Below are 25004 nucleotides of genomic sequence, written 5' to 3' on the forward strand. Positions count from 1 at the left end.
TGCGGTTCTCCGCCCCTCCTAGCCTGGTACTCAAATGAATCCGCCGCTGAGATCTGGCGGGGCTGAGGCGGGTCTCGACAGCTGCCTGCTCTGCTCCGAGCCGGCGGGGCGCCGCCCGGCACCCAAGCGATGCTTCTGGGAGGGCAAGTCCTGTGACGCCTGAGAAGGCCTCAGCATCAGAGTCGCGGCGAGGTGATGACGAACTGGGCTGGTAGGCAAGCCGCGCGAAGCCACAGGCCGGCCAGCCGGGCGGCAGCTTCTTGGCCCAGGAAGCCGTGGGCGGCGGAGGCGGAAGGGAGGAAGGGGCCGGGCGGAAGGGAGGGCGGCGGGGAAGGCGAGATGCAGAGGACGGTTCAAGGTGGCTCAGCGACTGGAGGGCGGGGCTGGTTGCCCGTTTCGCGGGGTCTGGTCTAGCTGGGGCCCTTCCTCTGTACCCCAACGCTGCCTTCTCTTTGGCCACCCCCCTCTGACGCTTCTTTCTCCGTACCTCGGTTGGCAATTCTGGATTAGAAAAGCCCTGGAGAGTTTGTTTTTTTTTGGGGGGGGGGATGGAACCTGAGGGGGGGGCGGTGGCCGTCAGCAGGGCATAATGCCATCGGGTCGACCTTGCAAAGCTGCCATTTTCTTCATGCAAAGTGATCTCTGTCCAGTCACTGCCAAAAGGCTGGCAACCCATCTATGCACTTTTCCATTCCAGCTTTCCCTTGTAAAGAGAAACCGTGTGAATTGTTACTCAGGATGAGGGGCAGACAAGGAAAAATCCAGACAGAAGTGAGGGCTTTGTTCCCAGCCGCAATTTGCAGACAGCTGAGTCTTATCCCTCTAGCCTCTCTCCTCCCTTAGAAGCAACTCCACATTTTCCCCTAGTCCTTGTGCCAGTGTGGTGTCTTGGTTAGAGCATTGGACCAAGATCCAGGAGACCCAGGTTTGAGTCCTCCCCCCTTTTATTTGTTCATTTTTATTTAACTTTTCTCCTTTGGTCAGTTCTCGAAGCAGCTTTTGATTTCCTCCCTCCCCCACCCCAAGAACAACCTTATGAAAGCGAGTTAGGCTGAAAGATGGTGAGAGACCCATGGTTACCTGGTGGACTTCCATGGAATTGAGCAAGGGAATTGAGCCCAGTTGCCCTAGTCCTGGCTACTCAACCACACCAGCCCTCTGCTGGGGAATCTTGTTGGGGAGTCCTGGGCTAGTCACAAACTCTCAGCTTAAGCTGCCACACAGGGTTGATGTGAGGAGAGAAGAACAATATAAGCTGCGCTGGGGAAGAAAGGTGGTCTATAAATAAAGTAAAATTAAAATAACTTGCTTTTAGTAGGCTAGATGAGGCTGGGCAGCTGAAGAAGCTTGGGGCCAGGGAGGAACAATTTATATCATATACATCTTGCCTCACTGCAAGTTCTTTAACAAAGGAGAACAGAACAGAGGAAGCTGGACAGATATGGGGGACACACAAACACACCCCTTTTCTTGTTGCAATCTCTCTCCACCCTATAGACAGCTAATTAGACTATCCAGAGTTCAACTAAACTTGATGGCAAACTCCACAGCCACCATAGGTTTGCCCTAGCCATTTTACAAAGAATTTAAAACACAACGTGGCCCCAATCCCATGGGGCAGAGCTTGTCCCACCGCTCATCTCTGCTTCAAAACAGCTGCTGGGAGGATTACATGTTCATGCAGCTGTTTTAGCACTCAAAGGCATGGGGACGCACTCCGTGCCTTGAGCCAATGTAGGATTGGAGTCTCCTGGTATTTAAAAATCTCTAAAATTACCAGGCAACCATGAGTTAGCCTTCAGGTTTGGATTCTCAGAAGCCATTCTTCACCTGCCCCCATTCCCCAATTTAGCGCTGAAGTGCAGGAGCAACTGCAGCCTGCGTTGTGCTAGAGAGAAGAGTTTCTAGCTGCTCATCACCTGTACTGTATTGCTAGGGAGGAAGGAGGCAGAGTCCTTCCTTCTGCTCTCCTTAGTTTCTGTGAGGGGGACCATGGAAAGTCCTTGGGCAAATGACCAACTTTTCCAGTGGATAAGTAGGGGAATAAGAAGCATCCACTCCAGAAGGAGTCTCAAAATGGCTTACAATCGCTTTCCCTTCCTCTCCCCACTCCTGCGTAGGTGAGACAGAGAGCCCTGATATTACTCCTCTGTAAGAACAGCTCTATCAGGGCTGTGACAAGCTCAAGTCACCCAGCTAGCTGCATGCGAACGAGCAGGGAATCAATCTCAGCTTGCCAGATTAGAAGCTGCCACTCTTAACCACTACACCAAACTGTGTCATGGTCTTTGGCAATTCTTCCAACAAGGCAAACTCATGTCCTGGGCTGAATTTGCATGGAGCTTTTATTCCAATCCCAGGTCGATTCAGTACCTGCTGTCTCCACTAAATACGATTTCCATTTTGATTTTGGGCTATTTAAATTTTCTCTCTGCAACAAGCATGATTGATCTGGAGTGACCCTACCTTCCCCTGCGATATCCTGGTGTGGATATAATCCTCAATATTTGAAAATTGAGCATAGTAAAGGCACAGCTCTCTGCTTTTCCCAAACTAACTTGCTGCCTGGAGCCTCCAACTCTTAGAAAAGCCTTGATTGGCCAGGGTGTTAAGTTAAAAGGCTTCCTCGTTTCCAGGATTTAGCCCTAACTTCTCTCAGCAGAAGCTCCAGAACCCTAACTTCTCTCAGCAGAGATTTTCCTCTTGGATTTATGCCCCCTCCTCTGCTGTCTCCAACCCTCCACTCCCTTAAAGAAAAGAAAGAAGCTCCTGCTGTGCTTGGCTTCCCCCCCCCCTCCTTCTGAGTTCCCTAACCATGTGCAGAACACTTTTCTGTTTCATGGGGGGGGGGGGATAAAGGAAGCCCTGAGTTCACATTGATCTGAATTCAGCAGGATCCACAATGGAATAAACTAAGTGCAGAATCAGCCCTGGTTAGAAAGTCCGTAGTTTATTGAGAAGACAACAGATGGCTAGGTGAGATGCTTTGTTGCTAAAGACATATAAAAGTTTGGAATAGATAATAGAGCTAGTTGTGCCACTTTCCCCGCCCATTTGTTCCCACAACCCATGATCTTACAGGATGTGCCTACTTATTGTCAAAGGTATGCACAGTTTACAGCTCAACACCTAGAGTCAGAAAAGAGTAGCTAAAGCATTCAGAGCATGATAGCTTGTGGGCCTGAGAAACAAGGAGGGAGGAAGTCTTCCGGCTGTCCTGAGAGGATTCTGGGGCACTGGTCAAGCAGTCATGGAGGCAAACATGATAAAATGTTAGGCAGCTCCTACATGAGCCATGAACTTGCTGGGTGGTCTTGCATATGCTTGACCAAAGTTTGGACTGTTGTATTTTAACATATAAAGATTGGCAAGTTATAGTGGCAGGCAGAGCCTGCTCTAGGTATTTTGCACTGAAGACAGCAGAAAAGTGGGTGGGGGGGGGGTGACTGCCACATCTGCCTGCTCTTCTCCCTGATGCTGGCTGGGAGATGATCTCTGGTAGCACTGACAGAACTATCCTTGTACATGCACTGTAGTCAGATGAAGGTAGAGGTCTCTCTCTGCCACTGCTCTTCTCAAAATGTGGTACCTATCCAACCCTCTTGATTGCCTGGAAAGCAAACCAAGGCAGGTGGTCCAGTGCAGGTGAGGTGCAGTGCTTCATCCTCAGTCCCTCGTGTAGAATGGGGTGAAGGTACTGAAAAGATCAAATTCACAGTGCTAAAAGATTTTAATACAGGAGAAATCCTTGTTTCAGGGGATGGAACACATGACTTTTCCACAGTCATTCTCCTTGCCTGTAAGCTCCTGTTTCTCCAGGAGGTTCTTTTTCATGATGTGCATGTGTTTTGCTCCATCTGGTGCTCAGTTCTATATTACACTAGTTTATGCCCAGTGTAAAAGGTTCCAGTTTAAATCAGCAGGGAGTAAACCAGTGTAATATCAAATCAACCACTAGAGAGAGTAAAACACATGTAAAACAGAAACACTTGCTTCCAGAAGAAATGGGGACTTAAAAGCAAGGCAACTGAGAATGCAGAAAACTCTACAGAATTAAAGTAGCATTTCTCAAACCCTTTTACACCCTCTACTAAAACTTATTTCAATAGTTCCTAGAGCCCCTCAGTCCATCTGCAAGCATCAGTTCACAGTCATGCTGCTGTGACCCACCTATACAGCACAGTGGTAGTGGGGTATCCATATAGTAAGTTTCCCAGCTGTTGTCCCTGATGGTAGCTATTCCCCCACCCTTCTTTTATGTTTAAAAGTGGATCCCTTCCCATTTCTGTTATAAAGGTCTTCTGCCTGTGCCATATTCAGCTTGGTTAAGAGCAGCGACTTCGAATCTGGAGAGGCAGGTTTGATTCCCTGCTCCTCCACACGTGGCTACCTAGATGATGATGATGATTTGATTTATTTCCCGCCACTCCCTGGGTAGGCTTGTGGCAGGTAACAGTTGTCTTAAAAATCCCAATTAAAACCCCATTAAAAGACATTAAAAATCAACATAGCGGCAGCCAATCATAATCTACTCCCACCTGCCAAGGCAATAGAGAATGTGGGAGATGATGTATACTTCAGACCCCCCTGGGGGGGCAACACCTTACCTCGCAGACCCCAGCCTCAACCATAAACCTGGCGGAAGAACTTGGGCTAGTCACAGTCCTGTCAGCTGTTCTTACAGAGCAGTCCTGTCAGGGCTCTCTCAGCCCCACCTACCTCACAGGTTATCTGTTGTGGGGAAAGAAAGAGAAGGCAATTGTAAACTGCTTTGAGCCTCCTTTGGGAAGAGGAAAGCAGGGTATAAAAACCAACCCTTCTCCTCCTCCTTCATATAGGAGATAACAATATTTCTTGTGCTTTTAAGCCTCAATCAAAATTGTGTACTGATATATCTAGCCTATTTAGGCAGAAGCCTAATTATATAATTTAGGCAGAAGAAGAATGATCAAACCATACCAAACAAATATTCAGAAACCTATATAATATCATATACCCCAGTGATTGTAAAAGAATTGTCACTAGCTTAATTTATAAAAGACAGAAGTAACATTCAAGGGACGTAAAGAGTTTAATCCAAAAACAGATCCTGAGGTAATCCAACAAAATATGAAGTAGTAACCAATATTGGGCTTTCCTGCATTCTCATTTTCCTTGTGTGTCCCTGTTGTTTCTGTTCTTGTGTTTTGTTCTCTCTAAAGGTCAATCTGATATCACTACCACCTAAGGTCACCATCTGTCAAGTGGCTGTGTCCTTAAAAAAATTCAGTCACAAGATTTTACCTTTTCCAACTCACCTTCTCTTACTCTCTTATTCATTTTCTGGTTTTTCTTTTGTAAAAGATTCAGTTTAGTCCCTTTTCTTTGGACAGATATATGTGGAAGAGACACATGGTATCTTGTACAATGTATGATATAGACCAGTGGTCCCCAACCTTTTTATCACCGGGGACCACTCAGTGCCGGGGACCATTCACCGGGGACCACTCAACGCCTTTTACTGAGGCCCGGTGGGGGGGGGTAGTTTACTCCTCTACTCTCAACCACTGCCCTAACGCTCTCTGATCGCTATGGTAACGTTTAAACATCCCTTCAAAATAAGATACAGACACGCCACAAAAATGAACATAAGGAACATTTTATTTTCATGGAAATTTTAATGACACCCAAAGTGTGTTGTAAAGGGCCGGAGAGGATGAAGTAAAGGGCCGGGGGGGGGGGGAGAAGGCGTCCTTCGGGGCCCACCTCCAATTAGTCGAAGGACCACATGTGGTCCGCGGCCCACAGGTTGGGATCGCTAATATAGACCACTTATGTCACTGTTTCCAAGTGTTGGCCTTGGAACTTGCTACATTGAAGTCTTTCTAATTTCAGTTTAGTAAAAATACTTTAGGAATGAATCCCAAGTTGTCCAAATTTTCTGATTATATGGTCATAAAATACAAGGCATTAACTTTCCTTTTTGTATCTAGGGTCGGTTTAAAAAAAACTGCTTTCTCCATGAACCTGTCTGATTACCTTTTATACAAAAGATGAGCAGCAGAAGTGAATCTTACTCTTCTGAGCTGGAAGATACAACCGGACTGACAAGCTTATTGAAAGAATGGATTTATCCAAATCATTACTTAGGAGATTTTGGAGACTGTACAGTATCTCTCTTGTGGGCGTTGACACCATTAATAATCCTGTTTTCACCAACTTTAATTGTGCTTGGTTTTATTTATCTTTCTATTCTCCTCCTTCATATCTACAAGAGAAAGAATAACTTGAAGGGAGATTATCTTAGTAAATCATGGGACAATGGAAGGAGGGCAGTTACTTATCTTTGGGACATGTATGGCATTGTATGGCATGGTAAGAATTGTTACAGCACATGGACAGCAGCATTATATTGTATTGGTGGACACTAATAGAGTTAAGTTTATGATAATTTATAAATGCTGTGTTTCAAATACCTTAGAATGTTTGGTTTCAAGTATTCACAATAGTTGCCATTTGTTGTGTCAGGAACTTTTAACTGTAAGGAAAGCCAGTCCTATTCCTATATTGCAGTCTTAGGGTAGAGGAAATTAAAACTGAAGACAGCAATTTTCCTAAAGCAACCAAGTTTGTGGGAATTGTGACCTGGGGATTTCCTAGCAGATCCAACAAATAATTTCAGGTGAGCTAGGTTGTTTATCTTATGATAAACAATATAGTAAATTCATTTATTGTTTAAAACATTTCTATGCCACCTTTCCATCTAAGCATGGTTGCCAAGGTGGTGAGTATCATCAAAGTATATATTTAGTTCAATAAAACATAAATATATGAAATATATGTAGCAGAATAACCAGGGGATAGGGCCAATAATAGTTAGTGGGGGAAGGCCAAACAAAACAGAAAAGTCTTCACCCACTGGTAAAAGACAATAGAGAGATGATGCCAAAATTAAGAAGGCCTTTTCGTGAGCTGCCACTTGTCTAGCCTCATATACCAGAAGTACCTGAAGCCCGGTCCCCGAAGAACCTTTGTTATTCTTTGTACTATCATACTTCATTTTAAAAATTGAGACGTTGAACTGTTGCCCAGTTCACAATAGTTCTGAATATAATTTTTAGCAATTAGAATTCATTTTGACTCTGAATATACTCTGCCATTACTGCTTTTAACAGAAGCAGTATGCATTCTGCTAAAGAATGCTTTATGGACTCTACATTAATATTAGTAAATTAAGTAGTAACTAATGGTATTTAAAGAGCCTCTTGTGGCGCAGAGTGGTAAGGCAGCGATATGCTGTCTGTAGCTGTCTGCCCATGAGGTTGGGAGTTCAATCCCAGCAGCCGGCTCAAGGTTGACTCAGCCTTCCATCCTTCCGAGGTCGGTAAAATGAGTACCCAGCTTGCTGGGGGGTAAACGGTCATGACTGGGGAAGGCACTGGCAAACCACCCCGTATTGAGTCTGCCATGAAAACGCTAGAGGGCGTCACCCCAAGGGTCAGACATGACTCGGTGCTTGCACAGGGGATACCTTTACCTTTACCTTTAATGGTATTTAGAAGGGTTACAATTATCTTACTTTCTGATGTCTTGACTCTTATCTATGTGAACTAAGTTCATTATTCCCCCCTGCCCCACATACACACAGTAGCCTTCTGTGGAAATTGTAGAACAAAGACTTATTCGAGAAATATTTTGGCATTCATGGAAGTGGAAAGGCACATTATTTAGATTATAACAGGGTGAGCGCAATAGCCTAGTGCTGCCTAAATATAAGGATACAAATAAAATGTCCTGTCACTTCAATAAAAGTTTAGTGAATGGATATGGATAGCTGAAGCTTTTCATGGCATGGAATTAAATAACATCACCTTATGATTGCAGATCAAGCTGCTATTAAAGGGGCAGCTAAAGGGACCAGTTTAGAATTTGGCAATCTAAGATATGACAGGGTCCAGGTGGTCCTGTGGCATTTGTAAATGGTTCTAGATTCCTGTACCATCCAAAAAGTGAATATTAGGTTTCTAATTTTTAGGAGGCCAGGGCCTACTGTATTAAGTGTATTTTAGGACACCATTCTCTTCACAGTAGCCTGTGCTTGAGGTACTAGGTTTAATTTGACAGGCTACTTGAAATTCAAAATGACTATAGCATCAAATTCAGGAGAGGGTAAGTTCCTGGATCCTGAAGACTATTGTAGGACTGGACATTTTTGGAGGTTTAAGAATATGTAACAGACATCACAACAAAATGTCTTCCATGGGGAGTAGTGGGACTAATAACAAAACATTGGTATTCTGTACAAAATGTTGAGAGATTCAAAATCAAGTATCCTCCTTTGATGGAGGTAGCTGTTTCCAAAATTACAGGCACAAAATTAGTTACTCCCGGGTGCCTTTGAGGCACCTTTCGCTCCGATAAAGTGGAGGAAATTCATGGCTGACTTGTTGCTGTATGGAAGAGATACTTTGGTGAAAAACAAGTAGGCACCAGGAAACATTGGTGGAAGCCATGGCTCCCATTGGCGCCATGCAGGGAATCATTGGCCATATTAATAGCCCTATTTGTTATCATTTCTTTTGTTATTTCCTACTAATCTTCTAACGTTTTGTTTCTGACAAAAAATACTAATACTAATTCTCTCACTTTTTGAATAGGTTATGAAGTGTGTGGGATGGATAAAGTGCCAAAAGGACCAGGACTTGTTGTACTTTACCATGGAGCATTTCCTCTAGACTATTTCTACTTTGTTTCTAGACTCTACTTACAGACTGGCAGACTCTGCCATTCAGTGGTTGATTACCATTTTTCAAAAATCCCAGGTAAAATAAGCTTTTCTGTGTTAGTGGAGATGCATGTGTGTGTTACAAACTAAGGGCCATTCTGCACCCGATAAATATAATGTAATGTTTATCTTCTGCAGGCGTCATATTTTTAGCATTTTGCACGATGTCACCAACATTCAAGCAGCAAACCACTCTGAAGTGCTAGTTGGGGAATTGCATAAGTTGGATTCCCCAAACTATGTAGCACGAGCTAGAGGAGAGCAACCAGCAAGTCACACACCAAGGAAATGTGTGGAGCTGAAGTAGCATGATCTCTACCTCCAGTTCCCACACTCGCACCCGCCTCCCTCTCCCTTCTCCTGGGGACTTCTTTTTTAAGCATACTTCCTGGAGCAATTAATAGGCATTCAATCGTTCAGGCAAAGCAACCCCCCCCCCAGTTAAAACACAATGCACGCCTGTTTAGAGCTCCCCCCCCAAAAAAAAATCTGGCTTGAGATTAATTTTTAAGAGATTCAAGGCTCATGATTCCAAAAGGGGTAGCATTAAGAAAAGCACTATGCATCTATGATCAGATGCACAGGCATCTCAGCAGAGACATTTTACTATAAAAAAACATAGCTGGCACCACAGGCCCTTTAAAACATGGAGAAAGGTGATTGGCTGCCTGGCTTGATTAATAGGTGGAGAAGATTCGCATGTAAAGCGCATTGTTCTCTTCCGCCATTTCAAGCAGGCATGCAGAGTGCTAAGAAGTGCGAGAAGGCAACAGAGAGCCAGAAGATGAGCAATGGCTGGAGGCACATTATTTTTTAGCGCTACGCATTTCACTGGCATAGCTCTTTTTTTTCCAATGTGCGGAACTTCCCTAAGAGACTAATCTGTAGTTGAATTAAAATGTCATATTATATGACAATCATGAAACATAGGCATATTTGAGTATATCTGAGCAAGTGTCCGAATGCTTCTTTTTCTGGTTATGTGTTGACATGCTGACTGCAAATCTGCAAGGATGCATCATAACTGTCCTTCATTTATATAATAAAAGCAAGTGAATAGTGTTTTATAGAGTGTATCAGAAAGTAACTGAAGAGTTTACTTAACTACTGTAACAAACATCCTGAACACTATTTCGCTTCCTTAAATATTTTGGAAACAGCCCCATGGGAGGGGACTGTCTAGGGCCCTGTCCATCCAGGTCCCACCTGATTGGCCCTCCCCCTCCAGCTCCCACCCTCCCTCCTTGCCTGCTAGAAGGCTTGTGGCTGTGGCCTCCATTGTTGCCCATGAGGAGAGAGGCAGTGACAGGGCTTTGTGGCCCGCAGGTACGCTCCTGGGAGGGAGCTGGGGGGTGGGACAGTTTGCAGCTTCACTATGGGTTGCAAAGCCCTGTCGTCACCGGTGGGGGGGGGGCCTTTCCACTCCCTTTAGCCCATTTTGCGGGCCAAAGGGAGCCGCGGCCACCGTCTCATGCTCTCCTGTCTGCTGCCCCTTTCAAAGCCCATTTTAAAAATGGCCTTTGATACTAGTATTTTTTATAATACAAAAGAGCAAGAAACCAGTAGCGCCTTAAAGACTAGCAACACTTGTGGGAGAGTATGAGCTTTCTGAAGAAGTGAGCAGTGACTCATGAAAATTCATATCCTGCCACAAATTTTGTTGGTCTTGTAGCTTTTGATCTCTTGCTCTTTTCCACTGCTACAGACAGACTAACATGGCTATACATTTTGATTTCTTTTGAATGTTAACTGTATATGTTTACATCTTTTTGTTTTTGATGTTTGGTTTTAGTTCTAATGATGCTCTTATGTTTGAGTTTAATTGGTTTTAAGACATATTTTTATTATGTATGTTTTTAATCTGCTAGCCGCCTTGGTGGCCCTGATGTGGACAGAAAGGCAAGGTATAAATTTGATTAAATGAATAAATAAAATAAATATAATGCTTCAACCCAGAAGAAAAAGCCCCATCCAGTTGTCAGCTGAATAGATAAGCCTACTGGTACATCCACAATGAAGATGAACATATAAGAAAAACATCCAAATGATGGATTCAGACACTGGGATTTTTCAAGGTCTGTTCCTTTTGAGCAATTGTTGCTCTGTCTCTTTCGGGACTCTTAGCTTTTTACCTATGTCTCTCCTTGTCTTATCCCTATCTGAAAACTCTTCCTTTCTAGTTCAGAAGCCCTGTTAACATGTTAAAATAAATATCTGTTTAAAGGAATTATCCAACATGCATCTGCTTTACTAATGAAACTTGAGACTAGTACCTGGATAAATCTGGTGTGTCACTCACATGCGACCTGTACACTAACTGAACATAATTCAATGCATGTATAAAGAAAAAAAGGGTAAATTATTAATGGATTAAAGGGTAAATTAAAAATTAATTAAATTAAGTAAAATTAAAAATTTACCCTTTAATGGATTAAAAGGTAAATTATTAATGGATTCACTTTAATTTGTGAACAAAAGTACAGTATTTCGCTAAACACACTATCTGGGTGTGGTGCATTAAGCTACCAGAGCCCCTAAGGTGATCACATACTTTGTTGCACTTAGAAATGTTGCTAGGAACACAGAGGACAAAAGAATGATTCTACTCCCCCATGAAGCTTTTAAAAAAAATAATAGGTAGGTATGTCTGTTTAAATCACTTTTAATAATTTGTGTTTGACTTTGAAATTTTGACCTTGATTTAGCAGTTTTATAAATAAACTGGATGAAAATATTTATCAACATGCAGCAAGTATGACTGTTTATGTCAATGGGGTTTTTTTTTTGGAACCTAGAGAAATGATTGTTTCAACCCGGCAACAACAATTTATTATAGAGATAATGAGCTGTATATCGTTCAGTTCTTTGGGAGAAGGTAAAAGTGGCTGTAGTCTATAATGTCACCGAATGAAAGGGAAAAATTGCTCCTAAGAATACTTTTACTGAAAGGGAGCTTCTGGTAGGTACAGGAAGAGAAAGAAAAGCACAATTTATCTTTAGGGGTAGTTGCGTTTATTGTAGCACAATTACACAATAATGTTTGTTGTAGCAAAATTACACCTTAACGTAGCTATTGAAAATAGCATTTTCTGTTTCATTTTGCAATTAATAGCTTTCAAATATATATGTGTGTGTTGTGTCAACCTGTTTCGGACTTATGGCAACTCCCTGAATTAATGGCCTCCAAAATGTCCTATTGCTAACGGCCTTCATCTTGTATTGGGTCATCTGCTGCCTTTAACTTTTCTTAGCATTATATTGTTTTCCTATGTGACCATAGTATGATAGCCTAAGTTGAATCATTTTAGTATTTAGAGAGGGTTTAGATTTGATTTGATCTAGAATTCACTTATTTGTCTGTTTGGTGGTCCAAGGTATCCTTAAAACTCTCCTCTAGCACCACATTTCAAATGAATTAACTTTCTTCTGGTCTGATTTCTTGCTTGCAGTCTTCCCTTTGTTAAATGATTAAACCAAGGAAATATTTAACAATTTCAGTTTCTTCACCATCAACCTTAAAGCTGTGTAATTCCTCAGCAATCTTTACTTTTGTCCCCTTGATCTTCAGCTATAATCCAGCTTTGGCACTTTCTAACTTAAGTTTTATCAGTAGATGTTTCAAGTCTTTGCTGTTTTCTGCCAGTATTGCTGTGTCATCTGTATATCTCAGATTATTAAAGTTCCTTGCACCAGTTTTCACTCCACCTTCATCTGAACCGAAGATAGTTTCCTTAAGAAATGTTCTCCATATAGATTGAAAGATAGGGAAATAAAACAATCCTTTGTCAGTTGGAACACATTTAGTTTCTCCATATCCTGTCATAACACTCACCTCTTATCAGATGTGTCAATATGTTTCTTTTTAAAACAGCCATAAAATTTTATGATCCACACAGTGAAAAGTTATAATTAATCTATGAAATGAAAGCTGATTTTCTTCTAAAAATACTCTCATATAGTCCATTAACCACCATAAATATCCAATGCACTCTCTAGGGCATTTTCTCTTTTTGAATTCAACTTGAACATCTGGCATCTGTCTTTCCATATCTAGCAACAGTTGTCCTAAAATTTTGAACATCAGTTTATTTCTGTGGGAAATTAATCTAATGGTCCAATCTTTGCTGCAGTTTTTGACATCTTTTTCTTGGAATTGGAATATAAATTGACCATTTTCAATTAAGGTATTTGCTTTCTGATACAGACCCATTTGTGACACAAAGGGCTATTATGCATGGCCGCCGATGATTTTGGGTCACACGGAAAACACGGAGGGGGAAGATGCGAAGCAAACTGCTTACGAATGGGACGGGACGCAAAACCCAGAGTAACTGATTATGCATGCGGCGACCCCAGCGCCGCTTCTGGTTGCGCCCTGGTCGCCTGGAAGCTCCACTTTCTTCCGCATTTCGCTAACGCGGCTTTTTCGGCGGCATGCACTGAATCTGTGGCCGGTTGCAGCCGGCGCCATGCGTTATTGGTGATTTTAGGCAACGCCATTCCACCATGAATGTGGACCTTCCCCTCCGTGCATAATGGGCCAAACGGTTTGCTGCCTTTGCTTTGGTTGCAAGAAAGATTTGAGCAGGCCTTGTGGCAAATACTGTGGGCTAATGATCAGAATGTATGGGTTTAGTGTAATTTTTTAATTCTGATTAAGTGATAACTATGACAGATCTGTGTTTGTTTCAATCTGTGGGCCATTGTGCTTTCCATATTTGTTGGCATCTTTTGTAGCATGTAGGTCTATTATATATTTTTGGTATTTTAATGTAATAGCTTAATTTTCTTTTTCAGGTATAAAGTTGTTTTATGATGTACAAGGCCTCACACAAAATGGAAGAGTACAATGTGTTGAAATTCTGAAAAAAGGGTACTTACTAGGTGTCTTACCTGGTGGAGTTCGAGAAGCACTTTTTAGCGATGAGAGCTACAGTCTTTTATGGGGCAACCGGACAGGTTTTGCTCACGTGGCCATTGATGCAAAAGTGGTGAGTAGCCACTTGCTATCCATTTTTGTGGTGGTTCAAGGGAAATCTGCATGCAATAATCTGCATTAAACCCTTTCTTAAGATTAGTAGAATCCTCAACCATTTATCCATGCTTGGATGTATGTACAGGTTGTTTGGTTTGTCCTGGGATAAGAAATCTTGGAACTCCTACTGAAACCATTGACAGGATAGATGAGATGCTGGAGAATTACTACCAGTCAGATTACTCAACAATAGTTAGATCTGACTTAATATAAGGCTGCTTCATATGATAAACCTTTCAGCAAGAACATGAAGGAGCATCAGAATTGTTACTGCATGTACATGTGGGGAAAATGGGATATGAGGAAATAAATACCTGTCATGAATGGATATGAAAGAGCCAAACAATTTTTATGCGCCCTGTGGCACAGCTGGTATGGAGTTTTGCTGGGTTATCATCAATATGCAGATGACACCCAGCTCTATGTCCTCACTGATGGACGGACGGGATCCCCCCCGGATTCATTAGCCAGGTGTTTGGAAGCTGTAGCTGGTTGGTTAGAACAGAGTCGACTGAAACTCAACCCCTCCGAGACAGAGGTCCTGTGGTTGGGTAGGAAAGAGGCAGACCAAGAAGCCTGTTTACCCACCCTGGCCAGGTTGCACCTGACAACCGCACCTCAGACCAGGAATCTCGGGGTGACTTTGGGCGCCTCACTATCCATGGAGGCACAGGACATTAAGGTAGCCCGCTGGACATTTTTCCACCTTCACCAGCAAGGCTACTAATGCCCTACCTGTCTCCCAAGCACCTGACCACAGTCATCCATGTGACAGTCACCTCCAGAATTGACTTCTGTAACTCGCTCTACGCAGGCCTACCTTTGTCCATGACCTGGAAATGGCAACTGGTGCAGAATGCAGCTGCAAGAGTCCTCAATGGAACATCTTGGAGCGCCCATATTCAGCCAGTGCTGAGACAGTTGCATTGGCTGGCTGTTGTGGCCCGGAACTGGTTCAGGGTTCTGGTTTTAACCTTTAAGGCCTTTCGCTGTCTGGGACCCAGATATCAGAGGGACCACCTATTGTCCTATGCCCCCCGCAGGGCCTTGAACCCTGTGGGCAGTAACTTGCTGGTGATTCTGTGTCCCAGGGAAGTTTGGTTGGTTTCTGCCAGGGCCAGGGCTTTTTCGGTCCTGGCCCCGACCTGGTGGAATGAGCTCGCAGACGAGCTGAAGACCCTGTGGGAGCTATAAGCATTCCGCAGGGCCTATAAGACAGAGCTCTTCCACCAGGTCTATGGTGAGGCCAGCCCAGGAATATCTGATACCCCCCTGGACAAGTGAAGAACGAAATGCGTGACTGGATGCCCTCACTAGCTGGCCATTGCTGTGGGTAAGGGTCAGTGCTCAGAGCTCCCCCTGTGACCAGTTTTATGCTTTTAGTTAATGCCATGGGCTTGATTTGTCACCACCATAGGGGTTTTTAATGGGTGTTTTAATGGGTTAATACTGTATTGGGGGGGGTTAGTGTGACCCGCTGCAATCCAGTTTACTGGGAGCGGCAGGATATAAATCGCAACATATATACATACATACATACATACATACATACATACATACATACATACATACATACATACATACAGGTATCCCCTGTGCAAACACAGAGTCATATGTGACCCTTGGGGTGACGCCCTCTAGCGTTTTCATGGCAGACTCAATACGGGGTGGTTTGCCAGTGCCTTCCCCAGTCATTACCGTTTACCCCCCAGCAAGCTGGGTACTCATTTTACCGACCTCAGAAGGATGGAAGGCTGAGTCGACCTTGAGCCGGCTGCTGGGATTGAACTCCCAACCTCATGGGCAGAGCTTTCAGACAACATTTCTGCTGCCTTACCACTCTGCGCCACAAGAGGCTCATCACATACATACATACATACATACATACATACATACATACATACATACATACATACATACATACATACATACATACATACATACATAAATACATACATACATACATACAGTTTTTCAGTCTGAGAAAGAAAAGGACTGCCTTTTCCACTACACCCCCCAAATGTCATTATGATCATCTTACAAAACCTTCTCAGGATCCCTGGCCCAAAGGAGCTGAAATTGACTTGGGCCAGGGCCTTGTCAATTTTGGATCCAGCCTGGTGGAATGCTCTGCCAAGAGAGATCAGGCCCCTGCAAGACCTTAACCAGTTTCACAAGGCCTCCAAGACAGAGCTGTTCCACCAAGCTTACCATTGGGGACCTACAAGAAGTGCTATTCTCACTGCTGCAAGCTGAGAGAAGATCTGCCCGCTAAAGATTTGACCTCCCCCAATCTAAATTACAACTAGTTGGGGGATATGGAAATACAATTTTTATGGTATTTATGTATGTTTTTATAATTTTATTGATTGAAAACATGTGAATTAACTGGACATTGCATAAAAATCTTTCAATATGTGGTTGCTCATGGCTGGACACTGTAGTATTTAAATTGCTCTACCTCTGTTTCTTTGATGACCTAAAAGTGCAAAGTTATGTAAGTCTTACCTATTGATTTCAGTACCCTGTTGCATGGTAAATCAGAGGAAACAGGAGTCCTTCAGTACCAGCAAATTTTAATTCCAGCATGAGGTTTTATGAATACAGACATAATAATTACATGTACCAGTAGCAATTGCCCCCAATAATATTTTACTTATGAGCACTGTGATATAGTATCATTAAATAATGGGAGGCTTAAATTCTGGCAATGTTTTACCTACATCTTCCAGCCCATCATCCCTGTTTTTACCACAAATCTTCGGGAAGGATACAGGACACTTGGAAAAATATGTAAGATTGTTTCTGCCTTTATCTTCCCATATGCTGCTCCCATGTTGTTGGACTTTTATTCAAAAATCTTACTAAGCTTTCTGCTTAGTCAGACATGCATCCTTTTTGTCTTTATATCTCCTTCAGGCTTCCATCAGTCTCTCCTCTTGTTCTCTTTCTGTCCCTTAAATATTCTACCATCTTTTTGTGTATATTTCTTAGCACTTGCTGTTGGCTAGTTATGCCATAGGCTAGACTGAAATCTAGCACATGTTTTTGTACTCATACACCCATTTAAATAATTGATACATCAGTAATTATGAGTTGGATTAAGGCCTTGGAACATATTATGCATGACAGTTTAAGCAAGCACTATACAATTAAGGATGACACTTAATGCATGGCCTTTTCTCATCTGATATGCATTTCTTAAACTTGTACACCGCCCTGAGATGACCTGGTCAAAAAAGGGCAGTATATAAATCAAAACATAAGATAAATACATGTGTACCTGTACATCTCATTACAAAATAGAAAATAAGTGGTTATTTAAAATCAGAGCTTCTTGCATTTGTCAAAATATGAATATATTTTAAATCTTACATACAGGGCCATTAAAGTGGCTGTATGAGCGTACCCGATGGCCAATTGTTCCTATATATGGAGGATTTCCAGTCAAATTTTGCACATATGTAGGAGATCCCATTCCATATGATCCACATATAACAGCTGAAGAATTAGCTGAAAAGGTAAGTTTTGTGTATTACTGAAACCTTTAAGAATCTTATAATTATACTAGCAGAAAAGACTGTTGTACAAAAAATACAACAGGTGCTAGCCCCCCCCCCCCCCCAGGCAGCCCGGCCTAGGCCTGGTGAGGCTGAGGCTGCGGCTGCTCAGGGCAGGGGGAGCATATAAATATTTGTTGTGCTACCATAAGTTCATTATACACAAGCAAAGATTATGTAAGGTGCTATGTTAGATGTTTCTCAAGTGATTCTTAGGGGCTTTTTAATGAAATCTTGTACTAGGACTAGCACAAGAAAAAGTGTTTAAATTATTATAGGAACCAACTCAGTAGTACAGTATTTTAAAACAAAAAGTAATAGTCTGTTCTTATGGCTTCTGGGGTGATAAAGCCCCATGACAAAATCTCAGCAATCACATGGGATGCACTGATCCTATTGATTGGACAACCCATACACCTGTCATTTTGGTTTGCCCATGCAATTGTTACAGATAGAAGAACCCGTTCCTATTAATCCCAGTGGTCTGTGTTCCAGTTGTCTCCTATCCTGTCCTTCAGACTACATTATCTGGTTAGATCCCAGTGATGATTGAAGGGGGAGGTATAATCTGAGGAGACCATTTTACCGACATTGGAAGGCCATCTTGGTGAAAGCAAGGTTGCAACTACTTGGAGAAAAAAAGTCCCATCTTTAAAGCGCTCGAGGAGCGTGAAACACCTTCTGGGCCCTCACCAGGACAGACAAGAGTTCTAGCCAATTGGGAGGCATGAAGCCAGTCAGGAGGCCAAATCATTGGGCCAAAGTTCTGACAGGGCCCGCCCACCCAGGGGCAATCTGGAGAAATGGCTGCCAGTCTGCTCCTGACCACCACAGGGAGAGAAGGTCAGTAGGGCTGCCAAGGGGGATGAGAACGGAGGCTTGGATAGGCTGTACCAGCCCTTTTCACCCCAAGGCTGTCCTAAATATCATGTCCAACTGTAAATTGCCTCAGAACACTGCAGAGCTGGCAGGAAGCTGGTGAGTGTGCTCCCTCCCCCTCCCTTCAGGCCTGCTGCGAAGGAGCCTTTAACAGTCCCTGACTGAGGGGAGGGAGGCGTTTCCGAGAGCAACGCAAGGGAGTCTGAGGGCATGGGTGTGGGCATTCCTTTTGAGGGGGGGGAGCTTTCCCCTTCTGCCAAACAGTTGGCTGATGGGGAGGCCACAGAAAAGCTCCTTCTCACTTAAAATACTGCTGTGGCTGGCCATGCTGCTGGAAGGAAGAAACAGCCAAGCGACTCTCTGCAGATTTGAGACCTACCACACAGGGTTGTTGTGCAGGTGAAATTGGAAGCTGTTGCAGAGGTTCTTTTGCTTCCTGTTTCATCAGCACAACAACCCTGTGCAGTAGGCCTCAAGTGTTTCAACTCCACAACAACCTTAGTGGAAGACCTTAAATGTTTCTTCTCCTCCACTGTGTCCCAACTCCATAGGAGTCCTTACTGCCTGGGCAGCTGATCTTTATACTCTGCAGATGAGCTGTAATTACAGGAGATCTCTAGGCCCTACCTCGAGGTTAGCAACCCCTGGGTTGGAGATATTCCTGGAGGTTTGGAAGAGGGCCTCAAAATCGTACAATGCCTCAGAGTCCGGCCTCCAAAGTAGCCATTTTTGCCTGAAGAGCATCATTATTATCTAGAGATGAGCAGCGATCTAGAGAGGATGGTAAAGACTCTGGTTGTGGAGGAGTGGTTGTGGGTGTGTCCCTCCTGGGCTATGTGCTTTGGCCAGCCCTTGCCAACAACTGTTTGTATTTTGAGGTGCAGAGAGACAGACAGACAAATATTAATCCTGCGAGTCTGGAAAGTTCAGGAAGATCTAAATAAAGAATATTTACAGCCTGAAACTGTAAATAGTGAACAAGTAAATGGCTGGAGAGGCTTGGGAACTGAAGTGACTTTTTTCAAACTTGGCTCGGTAAATATAACTCCTATGAACTCAAAGACATGAGTGGCACAGCATTTCAAGTGTAGTTAGCTTTACAGGAAAGTAGACAGTGAGACTTTGGGGAAAACTAGGTGATCCACTTTTATTAGGCAGCGACTTGGCCTTGCAGAAAATAACAGGGACTGCAATTGCCAGCAGTAGGTCTCAGGCTCCCCTTCGTATTCCCACTGCCAAGCTCTAGCGCCTGTTTTTGTTTAGGTTCTGTGCTGCCTTATCTTGTCAGACTCTGTTGATGTTATTTATTCTCATGCCATGAAAGGTTTCTACCCATTTCTACACCAGAAACTTGTATTAAAAAGACAATATATTTTTCTCCGGGCCTCTTGTTAATTCCTGTAGCTATATGGTATCTTAAGCAAAGCATTGTTTGTGGTTTGAATAAAGCATTTTTGTTGTTGCACAGCACAGTTTCTTTAGAGTTTCCTACAGGTAACTCATTCTATGATAGAGGATGGCTATTACCTCTACACTTTCCCATCTCCCCAGTACATCAGAGGTATTTTTGCATGTGCAAAATGTTCCTAGCCAGTCTTGGCATTTTGGCGGCATATATAGTTCCCTCCATATGACGTCGCCAACATCCCGAGGCTGTCCAGTAGCTAGGTTGTGATTTGGCCATTTTAAAATCGTAATGCGGTAAATCCAGGAAAGTGGATATACCACCCTAAATTGAGCGAACCACTGATGAGCGAACAGCGAGCAACCAGGGAAAATATTCTATGGAGGGGGAAACATGTGATAGTCTCTGCAGCTTAGTCTCCTCCTTGCTCCCACCCTCCCCTCTCCATTTCCTGCTTTGAGTAATTTTTCTTTTAAAAAATGGTGCAGTCTCTTTTGCAGCGGGATTGCAAACCTACATTATCCAAGGTGAAATAAAATCTTTAAAGTGTCCACAGACTTCTTGGCATAAGGCAAGCAAAACACTGCCCCGTTTTTGCTTTCTGGAGGTGCGAAATGAACTGGGAAAGGCATAGGGGATTGATCCAGCAGCTTTTCCCCTTTCATTCAGCCATGTCTGGGCTTTGTTTTAAGCCTCCCATTAGCACAAAATGTCTTTTTGGGATTCAGTTACCTATCCAGCCTTCTCACAACTCAGGCAGGCAAAAAAGTCCTATTTGAATTTTTCTGGAAGTGGGAAAAGAGGGGGTGGGTGGGTGGTCTGACTGCCTTCTCCTGATCCTACAGGCGTCTGAGCAGCTTGTTTTAAAGCCAGCCACTAGCACAAAATGTCTTCTTGGGCTTCTTGGGCAGCGTCTCAGAAATCCACCCAGAATGAAATAAAGTGCAAAACAAACAAACAAAAACAAACAACCCCCCCCCCAAAAGGGGGGCGGGATGCTGTATTGTTCTGGCATTTCTCCATAGCAAATGAGACAGTGTTAATTTTATTAAAGATGCATCTGTGTTGTGGCATTACTGTATCACTACATGGAAGTGCCTTAAAAAAAATTAATTTCAGGGCGGGGGGGAGGAGGAGGTTTCAGTCCACGAAGGAACTGGTGTGTTGTGACTGGTGACTTGCTGCGATTGACAAGCCAACGATCAGAAGAAGTTTGGCTTGTTTTCTCTTGTAGCCACACCAGGAGGCAAAAAGCCTTGATGGGCCAGAGGGAAAATGCGGGAGGGGGTCTCCCTGTGAGGAGGGCTGCAAATGTGAAATTTACCATTCTGCGTTCTCTAGCAGGAAGCCACTTCCATTTTACCCCTCCATGTGGAAATGGCTTTAGAATTCCTTTTAAATGTCATAAGTATGGTGGGATTTAAATGGGTAGCTGTGTTGGTCTGAAGTAGCACAAATTTGAGTCCAATAGCACCTTTTAGACCAACAAAGATTTATTTAAGGCATGAGCTTTTAAGTGCATGCACTCTTCCTCAGACAATGAAACAAGGATCAAAAGAGTACAGATATCAGGCAAAAGTAAATTAGTAGGAAATTATTAAACTGTCATAACATCAAAATTATGCAGTATGATAATTCTATGCTAAAAATGGTAATCAGTCTTTTGGGTTCAGCTGTAGTTCAGAAAAACATTGGATAAATAAATAAATTAATTAATTAATTATATATTTATATACTGCCCCTCCCCTGTGAGATAAGTAGGCAGATAAGAAACCAATGTCCTTGTTGAGTCCTGAGTATTCCATCGCTTTGAGTGTTCTAATAACTTACATTTCTGCAATCTCCCTTTCTACATATGCTAATTTCATTCAACTCTTATGTCCACATTCCTTACAATCCTCTCTTTATTTTATTTGGGACAATGTGACTGTAAAGTGATGTAAGTAGTGTGCAATGTAATTTATATTCTAATTCTTGGTCTCAAGATAAGATAACAAACTAGCACGGCTTGTCACTTATTGGAATGCTTCCATGTTTGGGTGGAGACGGATGGGGCAAGCAACTAGTCTCTTTTTATTATTTCTTTTCACAACTGGGGAATGTCTGCCATTAATAACTAACCTTGACTTTTTATTTTCTGATGTTTTTGTGAACTACAACTGAACCCAAAAGACTGATTACCTTTTTAAACAAAGAATTATCATACATAATTTGGATGTTAAGACACAGTTTACTAATTTGCTACTAGTTTACTTTTGCCTTATATCCGTACTCTTATGATCCTTGTTCCATTGTCTGAGGAAGAGTGCTTGCACTCGAAAGCTCATGCCTTGAATAAATCTTTGTTGGTCTTAAAGGTTCTGTTGGACTCAAATTAAGTAGGGTGGGAATTAGAGAAATAAGTACTGTATTTGCTGGTGTATAAGACTACTTTTTCCCCTTGAAAAACATGCCTCCAAGTGGGGGGGTCGTCCTATAGGCCAGGTGCACTTCAGTTGGGATAGACATAGCTGCCCATAGTGTCCTCCCGATGCCCACCTGGTGCCCATAGTGGCCTCCCAGTGCCCGCCCACCTCATTCTACATACTATCCAGTATCGCGCGGTATCCAGCGCGGCTGCGGCAGGTCATCAGCGTGGCTGCCACGAGCATCAGCAGCGAGACAGGGATGTCAGCCTTTTCAGCATGAACGGCCCGTTCTGCTCAGCGGGAAGCAGCGGCGGTCCGTCCCGCCCCTTGTCTACGCAGAGCTCGCACTTGTGTACTTGCACACTAGTGCCGGTCACAGGGAGATGCAGGGGCAGGCCGGGTATATAACAAACTCTATATTTTAAGTGGAAATGTTGCGGGGTCGTCTTATACGCTCAGTCATCTTATACGCCGGCAAATACGGTATCTCTGGTACCCAGTAACCCAAAGATTCCATTTCTGCCTTTTAAGGGCCAAATTAGATGATACCACATTTCTGAGTCAGTCAAAAGGATGCACCATCATTTTTGAACCTTGATATTTTTTACTTTTCAAAGTACCAGAGTCCCCAATCATGGTAAGGACCACAGTAAATCTACTGTGTTTCCCTCAGCTGCATTTTCAAAAATCTTATTAAAGGGACAGCAGATTTTTGCCCTAATCAGAACACATGGAGCCCCTATATGGCAAACAACAGACTTAAATGAAAAAAATGGTAGTTCTTTTATTAACAAACCTGGAGGTTAATTTTAGTTGATGCATCATATGAGATGTAATCATATACCAGTTTGGTGGGTCCTTGTAGTGATTTGATTATACATTCCTCCCATAAGTAGAGTCCTATAATGATTTGGTAGGATATAATGGGATGAGAAAGTCCATTTGATTTTAAAAACAAACATAATAATTAAGTGCTGTCAGGAACAACTGGCGTATGATGACCTGTCTTGGGGCTTTTCAGAAAGGAGATGAGCGGAGGTGGTTGGCCATTTCCTTCCTCTGCGCAGCAATCAGAGTCTTCCTTGATGGCCTCCCACTTAATTCCTAACCTTTGTTGACCCTGTTTCGTTTCCAAGATCTGACAAGCTTGGGCTAGTCTAGGCTAGTCAGACTGCAGAATAATTCTTAAGGAAGTTAATAAGATTTATATTGAACGGAATTTATCACAGATTTAAATTCTTAGTAACTGCAAACTGCTTACCAAAGAACTAGTATACCATAGCCCTAATTTTAAATCTATAATGGCCTTGAAATGCTCAATATGAGCACAACTTGAGCGTTTTGCTAGTAGTAATACAGAATATAAATGTTCTTTTCTATTTTCCCCCTCTCTTTTCAGACAAAGACTGCAATAAAAAATCTCAGAGATAAGCACCAAAGAATACCTGGTAGCATACCAAAAGCTTTGTTGGAACGCTTTGATAAACATCCAAAACATGATTAGTGAAAATAATTGATTGGAAATACATGTATATAAATTGTAAACGGTTTACTTAAGAAAACAATACAATTAGTATATTACTTTGTTATGTTTGTTTAGCTTCTGAAGCTGTAGCACTGTTATGTATGCTAGTCGATATTAGCTTTTTTCCTGCTATCAAATTGTGCTTTTGACTGTTTAATACCCTTTGATGACAAAATCTCTTGAAATGAAAATTGCTTGAACTACTGATTTTGTAGCTACAGTAATTGGCTCAGGAGTATGCCGTTCTTATTTGGTTGCTTAATTTGAAGGTCAGTGGTATTACTATAAAGGAATACCTGGACTATTCTGTATCATTCCACAATTCAGACTATATTATGTTAATCAACCTCTTTTAGCAAATAAATATGGATAGCATATGCTATGCTAACAATGGTACTTATAATTCAGCTGCCCCGATGAACCTGATGTTTATGTTGCAAGTAAGGTTGCAGTAGAAGCCCTTTTGAAAAATTGAATGTGTTTCAATATTTATGGTTCTGCTTCTGCTGAACTGTGTTTGAAAATCTCAGTTAGATTTAATGAAATTTTAGTGTTTGTTGAAATTGCTTCTGTCACATCATATCTAACTTGCCTTACATTAACAGTATATTCATTCTTGTGCATACTTATTTTGGTTTCGGAATTTTAGCATAAAATTTATGCAGTTTGCACTGTGCAGAATTTATGATGCAGTGTACTTCTGAAGATGTAAAGTGCAGTTTGACTTAAAGTGACCTCATTTTTTTTGGTCATATTAAGTACATGTAGAAAGCCAGTAATGCAGTAATGGCTGGCAGTAATTATGAGAACCAATAAGTAAAACCATGTTTAATTATCAGGCTTTTGAAAAAAAAATAATTCACATAATCCAGTTAATGGAGGTAAAATAAAAACATAAGAAACTGTCTTGCATGTACAGAAAGCATATTTCCAAATAAAGATTTGCATATTATCAACACCTTTGTCAAACATAACAGTTTCAACCAAATTATTATTGCTCTAATTTTCTAAATTGGAAGATAAAATACATTACAGTCATTCTAATACTTGTTGCTTAGCACTTTCTGATGTATTAATTTTCTGCTGGATTAAGCTCACTGCAACATTTAATAAACGGTTGCTATTTCTGAATGTGTGTTTTCTGTTTATAATGTTTGCTTTCCATAGTTGGATGTTTGCTGACAATTTACAAGTTTAGGATCACAAACCAAATTTTCCAGGCTCAGATAATCTTCACAAAGATGAATGTTTCCAGGTTTAATGCATGTTAAATAATGAAGTAATAATCCTGGCTATCAAAATTAATTTTGTTCAGATGTGACTTAATTGGAGCATATTCTATCATAATAGCCAAATGATGCCATATGTTTTTAAGACAGAAAAATACTAGAGTGTACTGCTGCATTCTATTCCTTTAAATATTGGATA

At 42.2% G+C, this 25004-nt stretch overlaps 2 protein-coding genes across 4 annotated transcripts in view; one reads left to right on the forward strand and one right to left on the reverse strand.

The window, feature by feature from the left end:
- The window catches only part of LOC143844769 (DGAT1/2-independent enzyme synthesizing storage lipids-like), a 200683-nt gene that overhangs the window by 18241 nt on the left and 157438 nt on the right, over positions 1-25004 (reverse strand). The gene's annotated exons all lie outside the window — the stretch shown is intronic.
- Positions 53-24707, forward strand: LOC143844771 (DGAT1/2-independent enzyme synthesizing storage lipids-like). 3 transcript variants are annotated; one of them, XM_077352401.1, is made up of 7 exons: positions 53-192; positions 5973-6354; positions 8637-8801; positions 13562-13755; positions 16532-16592; positions 17181-17320; positions 23451-24707. In XM_077352401.1, exons 2-7 carry the CDS (start codon positions 6033-6035, stop codon positions 23553-23555), a joined length of 987 nt encoding a protein of 328 aa, XP_077208516.1. In that variant the 5' UTR covers positions 53-192; positions 5973-6032; the 3' UTR covers positions 23556-24707. The 3 variants fall into 3 exon arrangements, with proteins under 3 accessions (XP_077208516.1, XP_077208517.1, XP_077208514.1); XM_077352399.1 differs by having other exon boundaries at positions 69-211; XM_077352402.1 differs by lacking the exon at positions 5973-6354 and having other exon boundaries at positions 68-211.

This window comes from Paroedura picta, chromosome 9 (assembly GCF_049243985.1).
Source record: "Paroedura picta isolate Pp20150507F chromosome 9, Ppicta_v3.0, whole genome shotgun sequence".
NCBI lineage: Eukaryota > Metazoa > Chordata > Lepidosauria > Squamata > Gekkonidae > Paroedura > Paroedura picta.

Bases quoted from the DNA above. Each gene is read 5' to 3' on its own strand.
- LOC143844771 (XM_077352401.1), top strand. From the start codon at position 6,033: ATGAGCAGCAGAAGTGAATCTTACTCTTCTGAGCTGGAAGATACAACC. The intron at 6,355-8,636 runs GTAAGAATTGTT...CTTTTTGAATAG, and splicing joins GTATGGCATTGTATGGCATG to GTTATGAAGTGTGTGGGATG. The intron at 13,756-16,531 runs GTGAGTAGCCAC...TACATCTTCCAG, and splicing joins TGGCCATTGATGCAAAAGTG to CCCATCATCCCTGTTTTTAC.